Below are 14079 nucleotides of genomic sequence, written 5' to 3'. Positions count from 1 at the left end.
TTTTTTTACAAGGGGATTGCCTCGGTGCCCTCAGAAAGCAAAGGCGTTACTGCCAGCAACTGAAATATTGCTACGGTCAGAGGTCATTATTCCGGTTCCTGCCTCTCAGAGAGGAACGGTTTTCTAATCCAATCTTTTTGTCGTGCCAAGACCAGTCGGGACGGTCAGGCCGATACTCAATTTAAAAGTTTTAAACCGGTTTATATGGGTCTACATATTCTAGCTGGAATCAATCCAGTCAATCATTGCAGGCTTAGAACATGCATATCTGCATATCCCAATCTGGGCCCCTCACCAGACTTACTTGTGGTTCGCACTGCTGACGGATCACTCCCAATTCACGGCCATTGCCGTTCTGTCTCTCATCGGCCCCAAGAATCTTTACCGAAGATCATGGCAGTCATGGTTTCAGAATCGGGACTGTTGAGGGTCACGATTAGACCTTATCTAGACGACATGCTAATCAAGGCATCCTCTCGAGAACAGTTGATCAGGGATGTTCAGACATCTCATCCATTTCTCATTCAACATGGGTGGATTGTGAATTTCCAAAGATCCAACCTCATGCCAACTCAACGGATTCAGTTCCTCGGTCTCATCTTGGACACGGTACAATTGAGAGTATTCCTACCAGAGAACAAGGTGCAGAACCTACAGAGATTAGTGGCTCAGGTACTGAGCTCACAAACGGTTTTTCTACACCTTTGTGTGTCATTTCTCGGGAAGACGGTGGCGTCTTTCGAAGCTCTCCAGTGCGGCAGACTTCATTCCCGACCATTACAGATGGACCTCATTGCTCAGTGAGCAGGGTCACACTGGTTTCTACATCGAAGAATCTGACCTCCACCACGCATACGCACCTTCTTACTTTGGTGGTCGTTGCACATGAATCTCGCAACAGGCAAGGGATTCGGCATTTGGGATTAGAGGATCCTGATAACAGATGCCAGTCTCAGAGGTTGGGGTACCGTCTCATAGGAGCATCCGTTTCAGAGCAGATGGAAGCTACTGGAGAGCAGCCTACCCATATACATTTGCGAACTAAGAGCAGTTTACAATGCGCTTTCCTTAACCAAAGACCAAGTCATGGGTCAACAAGGCAGTCGGACAATGTCACGACGACGGCATACATAAACCGTCAAAGAGGAACAAGGAACGGGATGGCGTTAAAGGAAGCCACAAACATCTTGTGTGCAGAAAGGCGAAACATCATCCTCTCGGCAGTGTTCATTCCAGGTGTGGAGAACTGGGAAGCAGATTATCTCAATCACCAGGACATTCATCCGGGAGAGTGGTGCCTCCATCCACGGATTTTCGACGTGGTGGTGAAGAAATGGGGTCTACCTCAAGTCGACCTAATAGCATCTCGGCAATAACATCAGCTGCCCAGATGTGTGTCCAGGATAAGTGATCCAGCAGCAGAAGGAGTGAACGCATTAACTCTTCCTTGGTGTTACAGGAAGGTTTACATTTTCCCACTTTTCCAACTCATACCCAGGGTTCTGAAAAGGGTTAAACGAGAACGAGTGTGGGCGATTATAATCGCACCAGATTGGCCCCCGCAGGAGTGGTGCTCAGACCTGCGAGGGTTACTAGCGGAAGATCCTTGACGGTTACCTCAGAGAGAGAACCTGCTATCTCAGGGACCGTTTCAACACCCAGACCTGGACGGGCTGCGTTTAACGGCGTGGCTGTTGAAACCCGGATCTTAGGAAACAGAGGGACATCAAGAACGGCCATTCATACGATGATTGCCGCTAGGAAACCGGTCAAAGCCATACACTACTACAGGATTTGGAAGAGGTACTTGAACTGGTGTCAAGAACGTGGGTGGAATTCGACGAACTTCCACTTATCCAGGCTTTTACTTTTCCTTCAGGCCGGCCTAGAGTTAGGTCTGCGGCTGGGATCTCTGAAGGTTCAAGTGTCGACTCTTTCCATCCTTTTTCAACAGCGGTTGGCATTCTTGCCAGAGGTTCAACCCTTTTTATAGGGAGTTCTAAGGATAAAGCCCCCTTTTCGTCCTCCCACTGCACCATGGGATCTAACTTTGGTGTTAAAACGAAAAAAAAAAAAAATTTTTTTTTTTAATCGACACTGTTTGAGCAGTTAGCGAGAACAGACCTGAAATATCTCTATTGGAAGGTAACGTTGTTGCTGGCCTTGGCTTCGGCTGGTCGGGTTTCTAAGTTAGGAGCCTTATCGTGTAAGAGTCATTTGTATTTAATTATTTTTCATGAGGATCGAGCGGAAGTCCGTACAAGGGCGGATTTCCTTCCTAAGGTTGTTTCAGGGTTTCAGGTAAACCAGCAAATTGTGGTCCCATCTTTCCATTGTCTCGCGGATGGGGACGTGTCCTTGGATGTTGTTCGAGCTTTGCGGGTGTACGTACACGGTACGTCATCTTTCAGGAAGTCGGACATTTGTTTGTCCTATATATGGGCCAAAGAAGGTTTGGCCGGCTTCTAAGCAGTCTCTGTCTCGAGGACTTAGACTTGCCATTCGGCAAGCTTATATTTCCTGTGGTAAACAGGTTCCGGTACAAACGGGTGCTCATACTACCAGATCGGTGGGTGCCTCCGGGGCGGCTGCCAGAGGTTTTTCCACTACTTAACCTTGCAGAGCGGCGATGTGGTCCTCAGCCCACACGTTCGCGAAAGTTTACAAGTTTGATACCTTTGCATCCGAAGATTCTAAGTTCGGACGTTTGGTTTTGCAGGCCACATACAGCACTCCCTCCCTGGGGGAAAACTTTGGGACGTCCCCTACTGTATAGGACTCCAGTGTCCCCTAGTGGATGAAAGAGAAAAGAGGATTTTGGTACTTACCGATAAATCCATTTCTCTGAATCCTCTAGGGGACACTGGACGCCCGCCTCGGTGCTGTCCGTCTGCTGGGTTCACATTTCCTGTTCAAAGGACTCTTGTGACTCACGTAGTTAGTCCCTGGACTTTGACAAACAAGGTCATAGGATCAAATCACATTGTGGCTCTGTGCCTAATATGGATTTTACAAAGTTTGTCCAAACAGCGTTGATTTTCAAGTTAGAAGTTATTGGGTGCTGTTTGATAGGTTGTACGGTTCGGTTCCTATGTGCTCAAGTGTCATGTCCTATTCTCTCAGTCAAATTTTCCAAACTGAGGGAGGAGGGCTGTGAAGGGGGAGGAACCGGCTGTGCAGACAATGCTAATTTTAGATTGTGCCACACCTCCGGTTGCAAGCTTCACACCCCTACTGTATAGGACTCCAGTGTCCCCTAGAGGATTCAGAGAAATGGATTTATCGGTAAGTACCAAAATCCTCTTTTTTGGGGTGGTATGGGGGCAATAGGTAGAAGTTTTCATTTTTTTGTAATTCCCCCTTTTATCTGATTACATACTGTATATGCGATTTACATTTTGTTGTCTGATCTCCAGATAATACATAACATTACACCCTTGTTTCTAAAGGGTGGGAGAACAGGTTTCTAAAAAAAGGACAAATTAAAAACCCCTCCACATTTTAATTATAGAAATGTGATCATGAGTTATTAACAGACAGTACAAAAATAGGCACTCTTGTTTGAAAGAGGTTGCAGGTAGCCCCTCTTCCCCCCAACACACACACACTTATTTTGCAAATGAGCAATAAGAGATTTGTAAAAAAAAAAAAAAAATACCCATCCCTGTACTTAACAAAAAAAAAAAAAATCACAAGCAACCCCCAATTTTTATTTTAAGTACTGGGTGGTGGGGTTATTTGGAGTAATGTTATATATATATATATATATATATATATATATATATATATATATATATATATATATATATATATATATATATATATATATATATATATATATATAATATGGAAAATGGCACTCTGTGGTCTTGGTAATGTAATTACAGCAAATCAACAAAATTAAGGTGTGCAATGTTTCGCCCGTCGTCAGGCAGCACAAACAACGGGCATTAAACACCCAAAACTTTGCATAACTTCATTTAGTTGATTTGCTATATTTACATTACCAAGACCACAGAGTGCCGTTTTTCGTCTTCTGTATGTGCTGAGTTAAGTAGTGGTACCATGATTTGATTCAAATGAGACGATCACCGGCTCTTCTTTTTTTAACAGAATGTGCTCCTCCCTGTTCCTCTTTTCCAGCATTATATGAAAATACACAAGATCACATTGATCAAATGGTGTATTATTCATCCATATAATTTTAGGGGGTAATTAGAGGACAAATCCCACTTGTCCTTAGCACAGGTTAGAGTTTAAGGGGTCTATTTACGAAGCCTTGGACGGAGGTAAGGTGGACGGAGATAAAATACCAGCCAATCAGTTCCTAACTGCCATGTCACAGGCTGGGTTTAAAAAATTACAGTGAGGAGCCAATTGGCTGGTACTTTATCTCCGTCTGCTTTATCTCCATCCAAGGCTTAGTAAATAGACCCCTAAGTTCTGTAACAATAGATATATTTGATGTTGATTTGATGCTGCTTTTACTCCCAGTGGGGTTCCCAGGCATTTCAGAACATGAGGATCATTCCGCCAGGCTCTGGCATTATTCATCAAGTTAACCTGGAGTATTTGGCCAGAGTAGTCTTTTACCAGGATGGGTTCTACTATCCTGATAGCCTTGTTGGGACAGACTCGCACACTACTATGATCGATGGTCTTGGAGTACTTGGTTGGGGTAAGTTTAAACTCTGCATTATTTGTAAGTGCATAGGTTACTATCAGAAAAGATGCACCCTTATAACTCACATAACTTATTAGAACGGCTTATTATACCTCACCTTTTGGGAATTATAATACAAATTACCTATTTTTGGTTTTATACATAATATAATCTTAGGGCCTAATTTTTCAAGATATTTTCGATATTTGACGTAGATTTCAATTGTTTAATCAGGTGTCGGCGGCATTGAAGCTGAGGCAGTTATGCTTGGCCAACCAATCAGCATGGTTCTTCCTGAAGTAATTGGATATAAACTGATTGGGAACCCTCACCATTTAGTAACCTCTACAGACATTGTACTCACAGTAACAAAGGTATGTTTGTTGCTATTGTTTAGTTCATGTATGCATCATTTAATTTCTCATTCATCCATTTGAAAAAAAAAACTGGTACCATGGGTCTATAGGGATTTCATTAGAGCGCTGGCACTCCAAGTATCTTGCATATATTGGTACACAGCGGTTGCAAGGTAATTTTGAGTGTGTTATGCTAACAGTAGGCTGTTTGTTCTGGCAAAAAAAGTTTGAAAGTTCTTTTTTCTTCTTCATTTTTTCTGTTTTGTTTACTTCTGGTTGTCCGGTGGGGAAGAGAAGAAAGCTTAATAAGTTTACAGTTATTTAACGTGCCAAATTCCTAATGGAGTATCTACAGTACAGAATCAGCTTGCTGCTGGTTGAGTCTGCAGTCAGCCCATGAGTAGCCCAGAGGCAGCAGTTAAGGCTTATGTCTTTCCGCACCCCCTGGAGGTGTAGCAGCCTCGGGCAGAGCAAAGTTTTATAGTTATTGGTGTTCGCTGGAGAAGTGCCTGAACAGCCATTATAGCCAAGTCTCAGTGTGATCAAGTTTTGGAATTTTCTCCACATTCAAAAATCTTTTGCCACATGTCACCACCTTTCTCTTTAGTTTATTTCAACAAAAGTTTCCAACACAGAGCTAAACTAAGGGGGACATCCAATTATCCCCGGTGTAAAACAGCGGGTCAGAAAAACGGCCGTTTTTGGACGTTTTTCTGACTTTTTTTTACCGATGTTTCACCTATTTATTTTTCTCATACGTCCTAGAGGATGCTGGGGATGCTTCAAGAACCATGGGGTATAGACGGGATCCGCAGGAGACATGGGCACTCCAAGACCTTAAATGGGTGTGAACTTGCTCCTCCCTCAATGCCCTTCCTCCAGACTACAGTTAGATTCTGTGCCCAATGAGACTGGATGCACACTGAGAGGCTCTCCAGAGTTTCTCAGAAAAAGACTTTAGATGTTAGGTTTATTTTCTCTGACGTCCTAAGTGGATGCTGGGACTCCGTAAGGACCATGGGGAATAGCGGCTCCGCAGGAGACTGGGCACAACTAAAGAAAGCTTTAGGACTACCTGGTGTGCACTGGCTCCTCCCACTATGACCCTCCTCCAGACCTCAGTTAGAATCTTGTGCCCGGCTGAGCTGGATGCACACTAGGGGCTCTCCTGAGCTCCTAGAAAGAAAGTATATTTTAGGTTTTTTATTTTCAGTGAGATCTGCTGGCAACAGACTCACTGCAGCAAGGGACTAAGGGGAGAAGAAGCGAACCTACCTAACTGGTGGTAGTTTGGGCTTCTTAGGCTACTGGACACCATTAGCTCCAGAGGGATCGACCGCAGGACCCGACCTTGGTGTTCGTTCCCGGAGCCGCGCCGCCGGCCCCCTTACAGAGCCAGAAGCAAGAAGTGTTCCGGAAAATCGGCGGCAGAAGACTTCTGTCTTCAACAAGGTAGCGCACAGCACTGCAGCTGTGCGCCATTGCTCCTCATGCACACCTCACACTCCGGTCACTGATGGGTGCAGGGCGCTGGGGGGGGGCGCCCTGAGGGCAATATAATACACCTTGGCTGGCAAATCATCACAATATATAGTCCCAGGGCTATATATGTGATAAATTACCCCTGCCAGAATCCATGAAAAAGCGGGAGAAAAGTCAGCTGAAAAAGGGGCGGGGCTATCTCCCTCAGCACACTGGCGCCATTTTATCTTCACAGTGCAGCTGGAAGATAGCTCCCCAGGCTCTCCCCTGTAGTTTTCAGGCTCAAAGGGTTAAAAAGAGAGGGGGGGCACTAAATTTAGGCGAAATATGTGTATACAAGCAGCTATTGGGGGAAAAATCACTCAGTTATAGTGTTAATCCCTGCATTATATAGCGCTCTGGTGTGTGCTGGCATACTCTCTCTCTGTCTCCCCAAAGGACTTTGTGGGGTCCTGTCCTCAGTCAGAGCATTCCCTGTGTGTGTGCGGTGTGTCGGTACGGCTGTGTCGACATGATGGATGAGGAAGGTTACGTGGAGGCGGAGCAGAGGCCGATAAATGGGATGTCGCCCCCTGTGGGGCCGACACCAGAGTGGATGGATAGGTGGAAGGTATTAACCGACAATGTCAACGCCTTACATAAAAGGCTGGATGGCGTAACAGCTGCGGGACAGCCGGCTTCTCAGCCCGCGCCTGCCCAGGCGTCTCAAAGGCCATCAGGGGCTCAAAAAACACCCGTTACCTCAGATGGCAGACACAGATGTCGACACGGAGTCTGACTCCAGTGTCGACAAGGTTGAGATATATACACAATCCACTAGGAACATCCGTTACATGATCTCGGCAATGATAAATGTGTTACACATTTCTGACATTAACCCAGGTACCAAAAGGGGTTTTATGTTGGGGAGAAAAAAGCAGACAGTTTTTTGTTCCCCCATCAGATGAGTGAATGAAGTGTGTAAAGAAGCGAAGGTTCCCCCGATAAGAAACTGGTCATTTCTAAAAAGTTACTGATGGCGTACCCTTTCCCGCCAGAGGATAGGTCACGTTGGGAGATATCCCCTAGGGTGGATAAGGCGCTCACACGTTTGTCAAAAAAGGTGGCACTGCCGTCTTAGGATACGGCCACCTTGAAGGAGCCTGCTGATAAAAAGCAGGAGGCTATCCTGAAGTCTGTATATACACACTCAGGTACTATACTGAGACCTGCAATTGCCTCAGCATGGATAGTGCTGCTGCAGCGTGGTCTATTACCCTGTTAGGACAGGGATACTATTTGCTAACCATAGAGCATATTAAAGACGTCGTCTTATATATGAGGGATGCACAGAGGGATATTTGCCGGCTGGCATCCAGAATTAATGCAATGTCCATTCTGCCAGGAGGGTATTAGGGACCCGGCAGTGGACAGGCGATGCTGACTTTAGAAGGCACATGAAGATTCTGCCTTATAAGGGTGAGGAATTGTTTGGGGATGGTCTCTGGGACCTCATATCCACAGCAACAGCTGGGAAGGAAAAAATTTACCTCAAGTTTCCTCACAGCCTAAGAAAGCACCGTATTATAAGGTACAGTCCTTTCGGCTTCAGAAAAGCAAGCGGGTCAAAGGCGCTTCCTTTCTGCACAGAGACAAGGGAAGAGGGAAAAAGCTGCACCAGACAGCCAGTTCCCAGGATCAAAAATCTTCCCCCGCTTCCTCTGAGTCCACCGCATGACGCTGGGGCTCCACAGGTGGAGCCAGGTGTGGTGGGGGCGCGTCTCGGGAACTTCAGCGACCAGTGGGCTCGCTCACAGGTGGATCCCTGGGTTCTGCAAGTAGTATCACAGGGATACAAGCTGGAGTTCGAGGCGACTCCCCCTCGCCGTTACCTCAAATCAGCCTTGCCTGCTGCCCTCGAGGAGAGGTAGTACTGGCGGCAATTCACAAGCTGTACTTCCAGCAGGTGATAATCAAGGTACCCCTCCTTCAACAAAGCCGGGGTTAATAAAATTCCACAATGTTGGTGGTACCGAAACCAGACGGTTCGGTGAGACCCATTCTAAAATTGAAATCCTTGAACACTTATATACGAAGGTTCAAGTTCAAAATGGAATCGCTCAGGGCGGTTATTGCAAGCCTGGACGAAGGGGATTACATGGTATCACTGGACATCAAGGATGCTTTTACCTGCATGTCCCCATTTACCCTCCTCACCAGGAGTACCTCAAAATTGTGGTACAGGACTGTCATTACCAATTCCAGACGTTGCCGTTGGTCTGTCCCCGGCACCGAGGGTATTTACCAAGGTAATGGCCGAAATGATGATACTCCTTCAAAAAAAAGGGAGTTCTAATTATCCCGTACTTGGACGATCTCCTTATAAAGGCGAGGTCCAGGGAGCAGTTGTTCGTTGGAGTAGCACTATCTCGGGAAGTGCTACAACAGCACGGCTGGATTCTGAATAGTCCAAAGTCGCAGCTGGTTCCTACGGCGTGTCTACTGTTCCTGGGTATGGTTCTGGACACAGAACAGGAAAAAGGGTTTCTCCCGGAGGAGAAGGCCAAGGAGTTGTCGTCTCTAGTCAGAGACCTCCTAATACAAATACAGGTGTTGGTGCATCAATGCACGCGAGTCCTGGGAAAGATGGTAGCTTCTTACGAAGAAATTCCATTCGGCAGGTTCCATGCAAGGATCTTCCAGTGGGATCTGTTGGACAAGTGGTCCGGGTCGCATCTTCAGATGCATCGGCTGATAACCCTGTCCCCAAGGGCCAGGGTGTCGCTGTTGTGGTGGCTGCAGAGTGCTCATCTTCTAGAGGGCCGCAGATTCGGCATACAGGACTGGGTCCTGGTGACCACGGATGCCAGCCTTCGAGGCTGGGGGGGCAGTCACACAGGGAAGAAACTTCCAAGGACTATGGTCAAGTCAGGAGACTTCCCTACACATAAATATTCTGGGACTAAGGGCCATTCACAATGCCCTAAGTCAGGCTAGACCCCTGCTTCAACACCAGCCGGTGCTGATCCAGTCAGACAACATCACGGCGGTCGCCCATGTAAACCAGCAGGGCGGCACAAGAAGCAGGATGGTGATGGCAGAAGCCACAAGGATTTTCCGATGGGCGGAAAATCATGGGTTAGCACTGTCAGCAGTGTTCATTCCCGGAGTGGACAACTGGGAAGCAGACGTTCTCAGCAGGCACGACCTCCACCCGGGAGAGTGGGGACTTCATCCAGAAGTCTTCAAAATGATTGTACACCATTGGGAAAGGCCACAGGTGGACATGATGGCGTCCCGCCTCAACAAAAAGCTAAAAAAATATTGTGCCAGGTCAAGGGACCCTCAGGCGATAGCTGTGGACGCTCTGGTAACACCGTGGGTGTACCAGTCGGTGTATGTGTTCCTTCCTTTGCCTCTCATACCCAAGGTACTGAGAATACTAAGACGGAGAGGAGTGAGAACTATACTCGTGGTTCCGGATTGGCCAAGAAGAGCTTGGTACCCAGAACTTCAAGAAATGATCTCAGAGGACCCATGGCCTCTGCCGTTCAGACAGGACCTGCTGCAGCAGGGGCCTGCCTGTTCCAAGACTTACTACGGCTGTGTTTGACGGCATGGCGGTTGAACACCGGATCCTAAAGGAAAAAGGCATTCCGGAGGAAGTCATTCCTACGCTGATTGAGGCTAGGAAAGATGTGAACGAAAAACACAGCATATGGCAAAAATATGTTGCTTGGTGTGCGGCCAGGAAGGCCCCAACGGAGGAATTTCAACTGGGTCGATTTCTGCAATTCCTACAGTCAGGAGTGACTACGGGCCTAAAATTGGGTTCCATTAAGGTCCAGATTTCGGCTTTGTACATTTTCTTCCAAAAAGAACTGGCTTCACTGCCTGAAGTTCAGACTTTTGTTAAGGGAGTGCTGCATATTCAGCCCCCGTTTGTGCCTCTAGTGGCACCGTGGGATCTCAACGTGGTGTTGGATTTCCTGAAGTCGCATTGGGTTGAGCCACTTAAATCCGTAGAGCTAAAATACCTCACGTGGAAAGTGGTCATGCTGTTGGCCTTGGCGTCGGCCAGGCGTGTATCAGAATTGGAGGTTTTGTCATGCAAAAGCCCTTATCTGATTTTCATATGGATAGGGCGGAATTGAGGACTCGTTCCCAATTCCTTCCTAAGGTGGTATCAGCTTTTCATGTGAACCAACCTATTGTGGTGCCTGCGGCTACGTGGGACTTGGAGGACTCCAAGTTACTGGACGTAGTCAGGGCCCTGAAAATATATGTTTCCAGGACGGCTGGAGTCAGGAAAACTGACTCGCTATTTATCCTGTATGCACCCAACAAGCTGGGTGCTCCTGCTTCTAAGCAGACTATTGCTCGCTGGATCTATAGCACGATTCAACTTGCACATTCTGCGGCTGGACTGCCGCACCCTAAATCTGTAAAAGCCCATTCCACGAGGAAAGTGGGCTCTTCTTGGGCGGCTGCCCGAGGGATCTCGGCTTTACAACTTTGCCGAGCTGTTACTTGGTCGGGTTCAAACATTTTTGCAAAAGTTTGATACCCTGGCTGAGGAGGACCTTGAGTTTGCTCATTCGGTGCTGCAGAGTCATCCGCACTCTCCCGCCCGTTTGGGAGCTCTGGTATAATCCCCATGGTCCTTACGGAGTTCCCAGCATCCACTAGGACGTCAGAGAAAATAAGATTTTACTCACCGGTAAATCTATTTCTCGTAGTCCGTAGTGGATGCTGGGCGCCCGTCCCAAATGCGGATTGTCTGCAATAATTGTATATAGTTATTGCCTAACTAAAGGGTTATTGTTATGAGCCATCTGTTACTGAGGCTCAGTTATATTTCATACTGTTAACTGGGTATAATATCACGAGTTATACGGTGTGATTGGTGTGGCTGGTATGAGTCTTACCCGGGATTCAAAATCCTTCCTTATTGTGTCAGCTCTTCCGGGCACAGTATCCTAACTGAGGTCTGGAGGAGGGTCATAGTGGGAGGAGCCAGTGCACACCAGGTAGTCCTAAAGCTTTCTTTAGTTGTGCCCAGTCTCCTGCGGAGCCGCTATTCCCCATGGTCCTTACGGAGTTCCCAGCATCCACTACGGACTACGAGAAATAGATTTACCGGTGAGTAAAATCTTATTATCCTCCACATCAGGCTTACCTGAGGTTTGCTGTTCAGGATTATCATTACCAATTTCAGACGCCGTTTGGCCTGTCCACGGCTCCGAGGATTTTCACCAAGGTTATGGCGGAAATGATGGTTCTCCTGCGCAAGCAGGGAATCACAATTATCCCTTCCTTGGACGATCTCCTGATAAAGGCGAGATCCAAGGAGCAATTACTAAAAAGCGTCACGCTCTCACTGACCATTCTGCAGCAACATGGTTGGCTCCTGAACTTGCCAAAGTCACAGTTGGTTCCGACGACACGACTGTCGTTCTTGGGTGTGGTTCTGGATACAGAATTACAGAGAGTTTTTCTTCCAGTGGAAAAGTCTCTGGAAATATAGAACATGGTAAAACAAATTCTGAAACCGGCAAGAGGGTCGATTCTTCAATGCACTTGGTTGCTGGGGAAGATGGTGGGGCCTACGAGGCCATTCAGTTTGGCAGGTTCCATGCCTGAGTGTTTCAGTGGGACGTGTTGGACAAGTGGTCCGGGTCTCACCTGTACATGCACCGGAAAATAATCCTATCTTCCAGGACCAGAATCTCTCTCCTGTGGTGGCTGCACAGTTCTCACCTCCTAGAGGGGCGCAGGTTCGGGATTCAGGATTGGATCCTAGTGACCACAGATGCAAGTCTCTGATGCTGGGGAGCAGTCACACAGGGGAAAAATTTCCAGGGAAAATGGTCAAGCCAGGAAGCTTGTCTGCACATAAACATTCTGGAATTAAGGGCCATTTACAACGGCCTTCGGCAAGCGGAACATCTTCTTTGCGGTCTGCCCGTCTTGATTCAGTCAGACAACGTAACAGCAGTGGCGTACATAAACCGCCAGGGCGGAACAAAGAGCAGAGCGGCGATGGCGGAGGCCACAAAAGTTCTTCGCTGGGCGGAGAAACATGCAAGCGCTCTGTCAGCAGTCTTCATTCCAGGAGTGGACAACTGGGAAGCACACTTCCTCAGCAGACACGATCTCCATCCAGGAGAGTGGCGTCTTTCTCAAGAGGTCTTTGCAGAAGTGACAAGTCATTGGGGAATTCCTCAAATAGACTTGATGGCGTCTTGCCTCAACAAGAAACTTCAGAGGTATTGTTCCAGTTCGAGGGACCCTCGAGCAATATCGGTGGATGCCCTGGTGACACCGTGGGTGTTTCAGTCGGTCTATGTGTTCCCTCCACTTCCGCTCATTCCGAAGGTGATAAAGGTCATAAGAAGAACAAAGGTTCTGGCGATCCTCATTGTTCCGGACTGGCCAAGGAGGGCTTTGTATCCAGATCTTCAAGAATTACTCATAGAAGATCCCTGGCCTCTTCCTCTACGAGAGGACCTGTTACAGCAAGAACCGTGCGTGTATCAAGACTTACCGCGGCTGCGTTTGATGGCATGGCAGTTGAACGCCAAATCCTAACCCGAAAGGGTATTCCCAGTGCAGTCATTCCCACACTACTTCAGGCTAGAAAAGAGGTAAAGGCGAAGCATTACCACCGTATTTGGAGAAAATGTGTCTTGGTGTGAATCCAAGAAGGCTCCTATGGAAGAAGTACAAATTTCAGCCTTATCTATTTTCTTTCAGAAAGAATTGGCCTCCCTTCCAGAAGTTCAGACCTTCGTGAAGGGCGTGCTGCACATCCAACCTCCCTTTGTGCCCCCAGTGGCACCATGGGATCTTAATGTGGTGTTGCAGTTCCTGCAATCTCATTGGTTTGAACCTTTGCGTAAGGTTGAGTTGAAATTCTTTACTTGGAAAGTAGTCATGCTGTTGGCCTTGGCATCCGCAAGGCGGGTGTCTGAATTGGCGGCTTTGTCTCACAAAAGCCCCTATTTAAGCTTCCATGCAGATAGAGCGGAGTTGAGAACTCGTCAGCAATTTCTGCCAAAAGTGGTTTCGTCGTTTCACGTAAACCAGCCTATTGTGGTGCCAGTGGCTACTGACAACTTGGCGGAATCGAAGTCTCTCGATGTGGTCAGAGCTTTGAAAATATATGTCGCCAGAATGGCTCAGATTAGGAAAACAGAGGCTCTGTTTGTCCTGTGGGCTCCCAACAAGATTGGGGCTCCTGCTTCCAAGCAGATTATTGCACGCTAGATCTGTAATACGATTCAGCAGGCTCATTCTACGGCAGGATTGCCGTTTCCGAAATCGGTGAAGGCCCATTCTACCAGAAAGGTGGGCTCATCCTGGGTGGGGGGGTCTCGGCATTACAGCTTTGCCGAGCTGCTACTTGGTCGGGATCAAACACCTTTGCAAAGTTTTTACAAGTTTGATACCCTGGCTGAGGAGGACCTCTTGTTTGGTCAATCGGTGCTGCAGAGTCATCCGCATTCTCCCGCCCGTTCTAGAGCTGTGGTATTAACCCCATGGTTCTTGAAGCATCCCCAGCATCCTCTAGGACGTATGAGAAAATAGGATTTTAAT

The 14079-nt window shown here is 47.4% G+C and overlaps 1 protein-coding gene across 2 annotated transcripts in view; it reads left to right on the top strand.

Annotated features, from left to right (window-relative positions):
- Nucleotides 1-14079, top strand: part of ACO1 (aconitase 1) — a 170367-nt gene that overhangs the window by 92555 nt on the left and 63733 nt on the right. For both annotated transcript variants that reach the window (XM_063914197.1, XM_063914198.1), the window contains exons 6-7: nucleotides 4495-4678; nucleotides 4898-5037. In XM_063914197.1, the coding sequence (XP_063770267.1) occupies nucleotides 4495-4678; nucleotides 4898-5037 (324 nt within the window). The remainder of the gene's footprint in view (nucleotides 1-4494; nucleotides 4679-4897; nucleotides 5038-14079) is intronic.

This window comes from Pseudophryne corroboree, chromosome 1 (assembly GCF_028390025.1).
Source record: "Pseudophryne corroboree isolate aPseCor3 chromosome 1, aPseCor3.hap2, whole genome shotgun sequence".
Taxonomy (NCBI): Eukaryota; Metazoa; Chordata; class Amphibia; order Anura; family Myobatrachidae; genus Pseudophryne; species Pseudophryne corroboree.
This window is presented reverse-complemented; position numbering and strand designations above follow the sequence as displayed.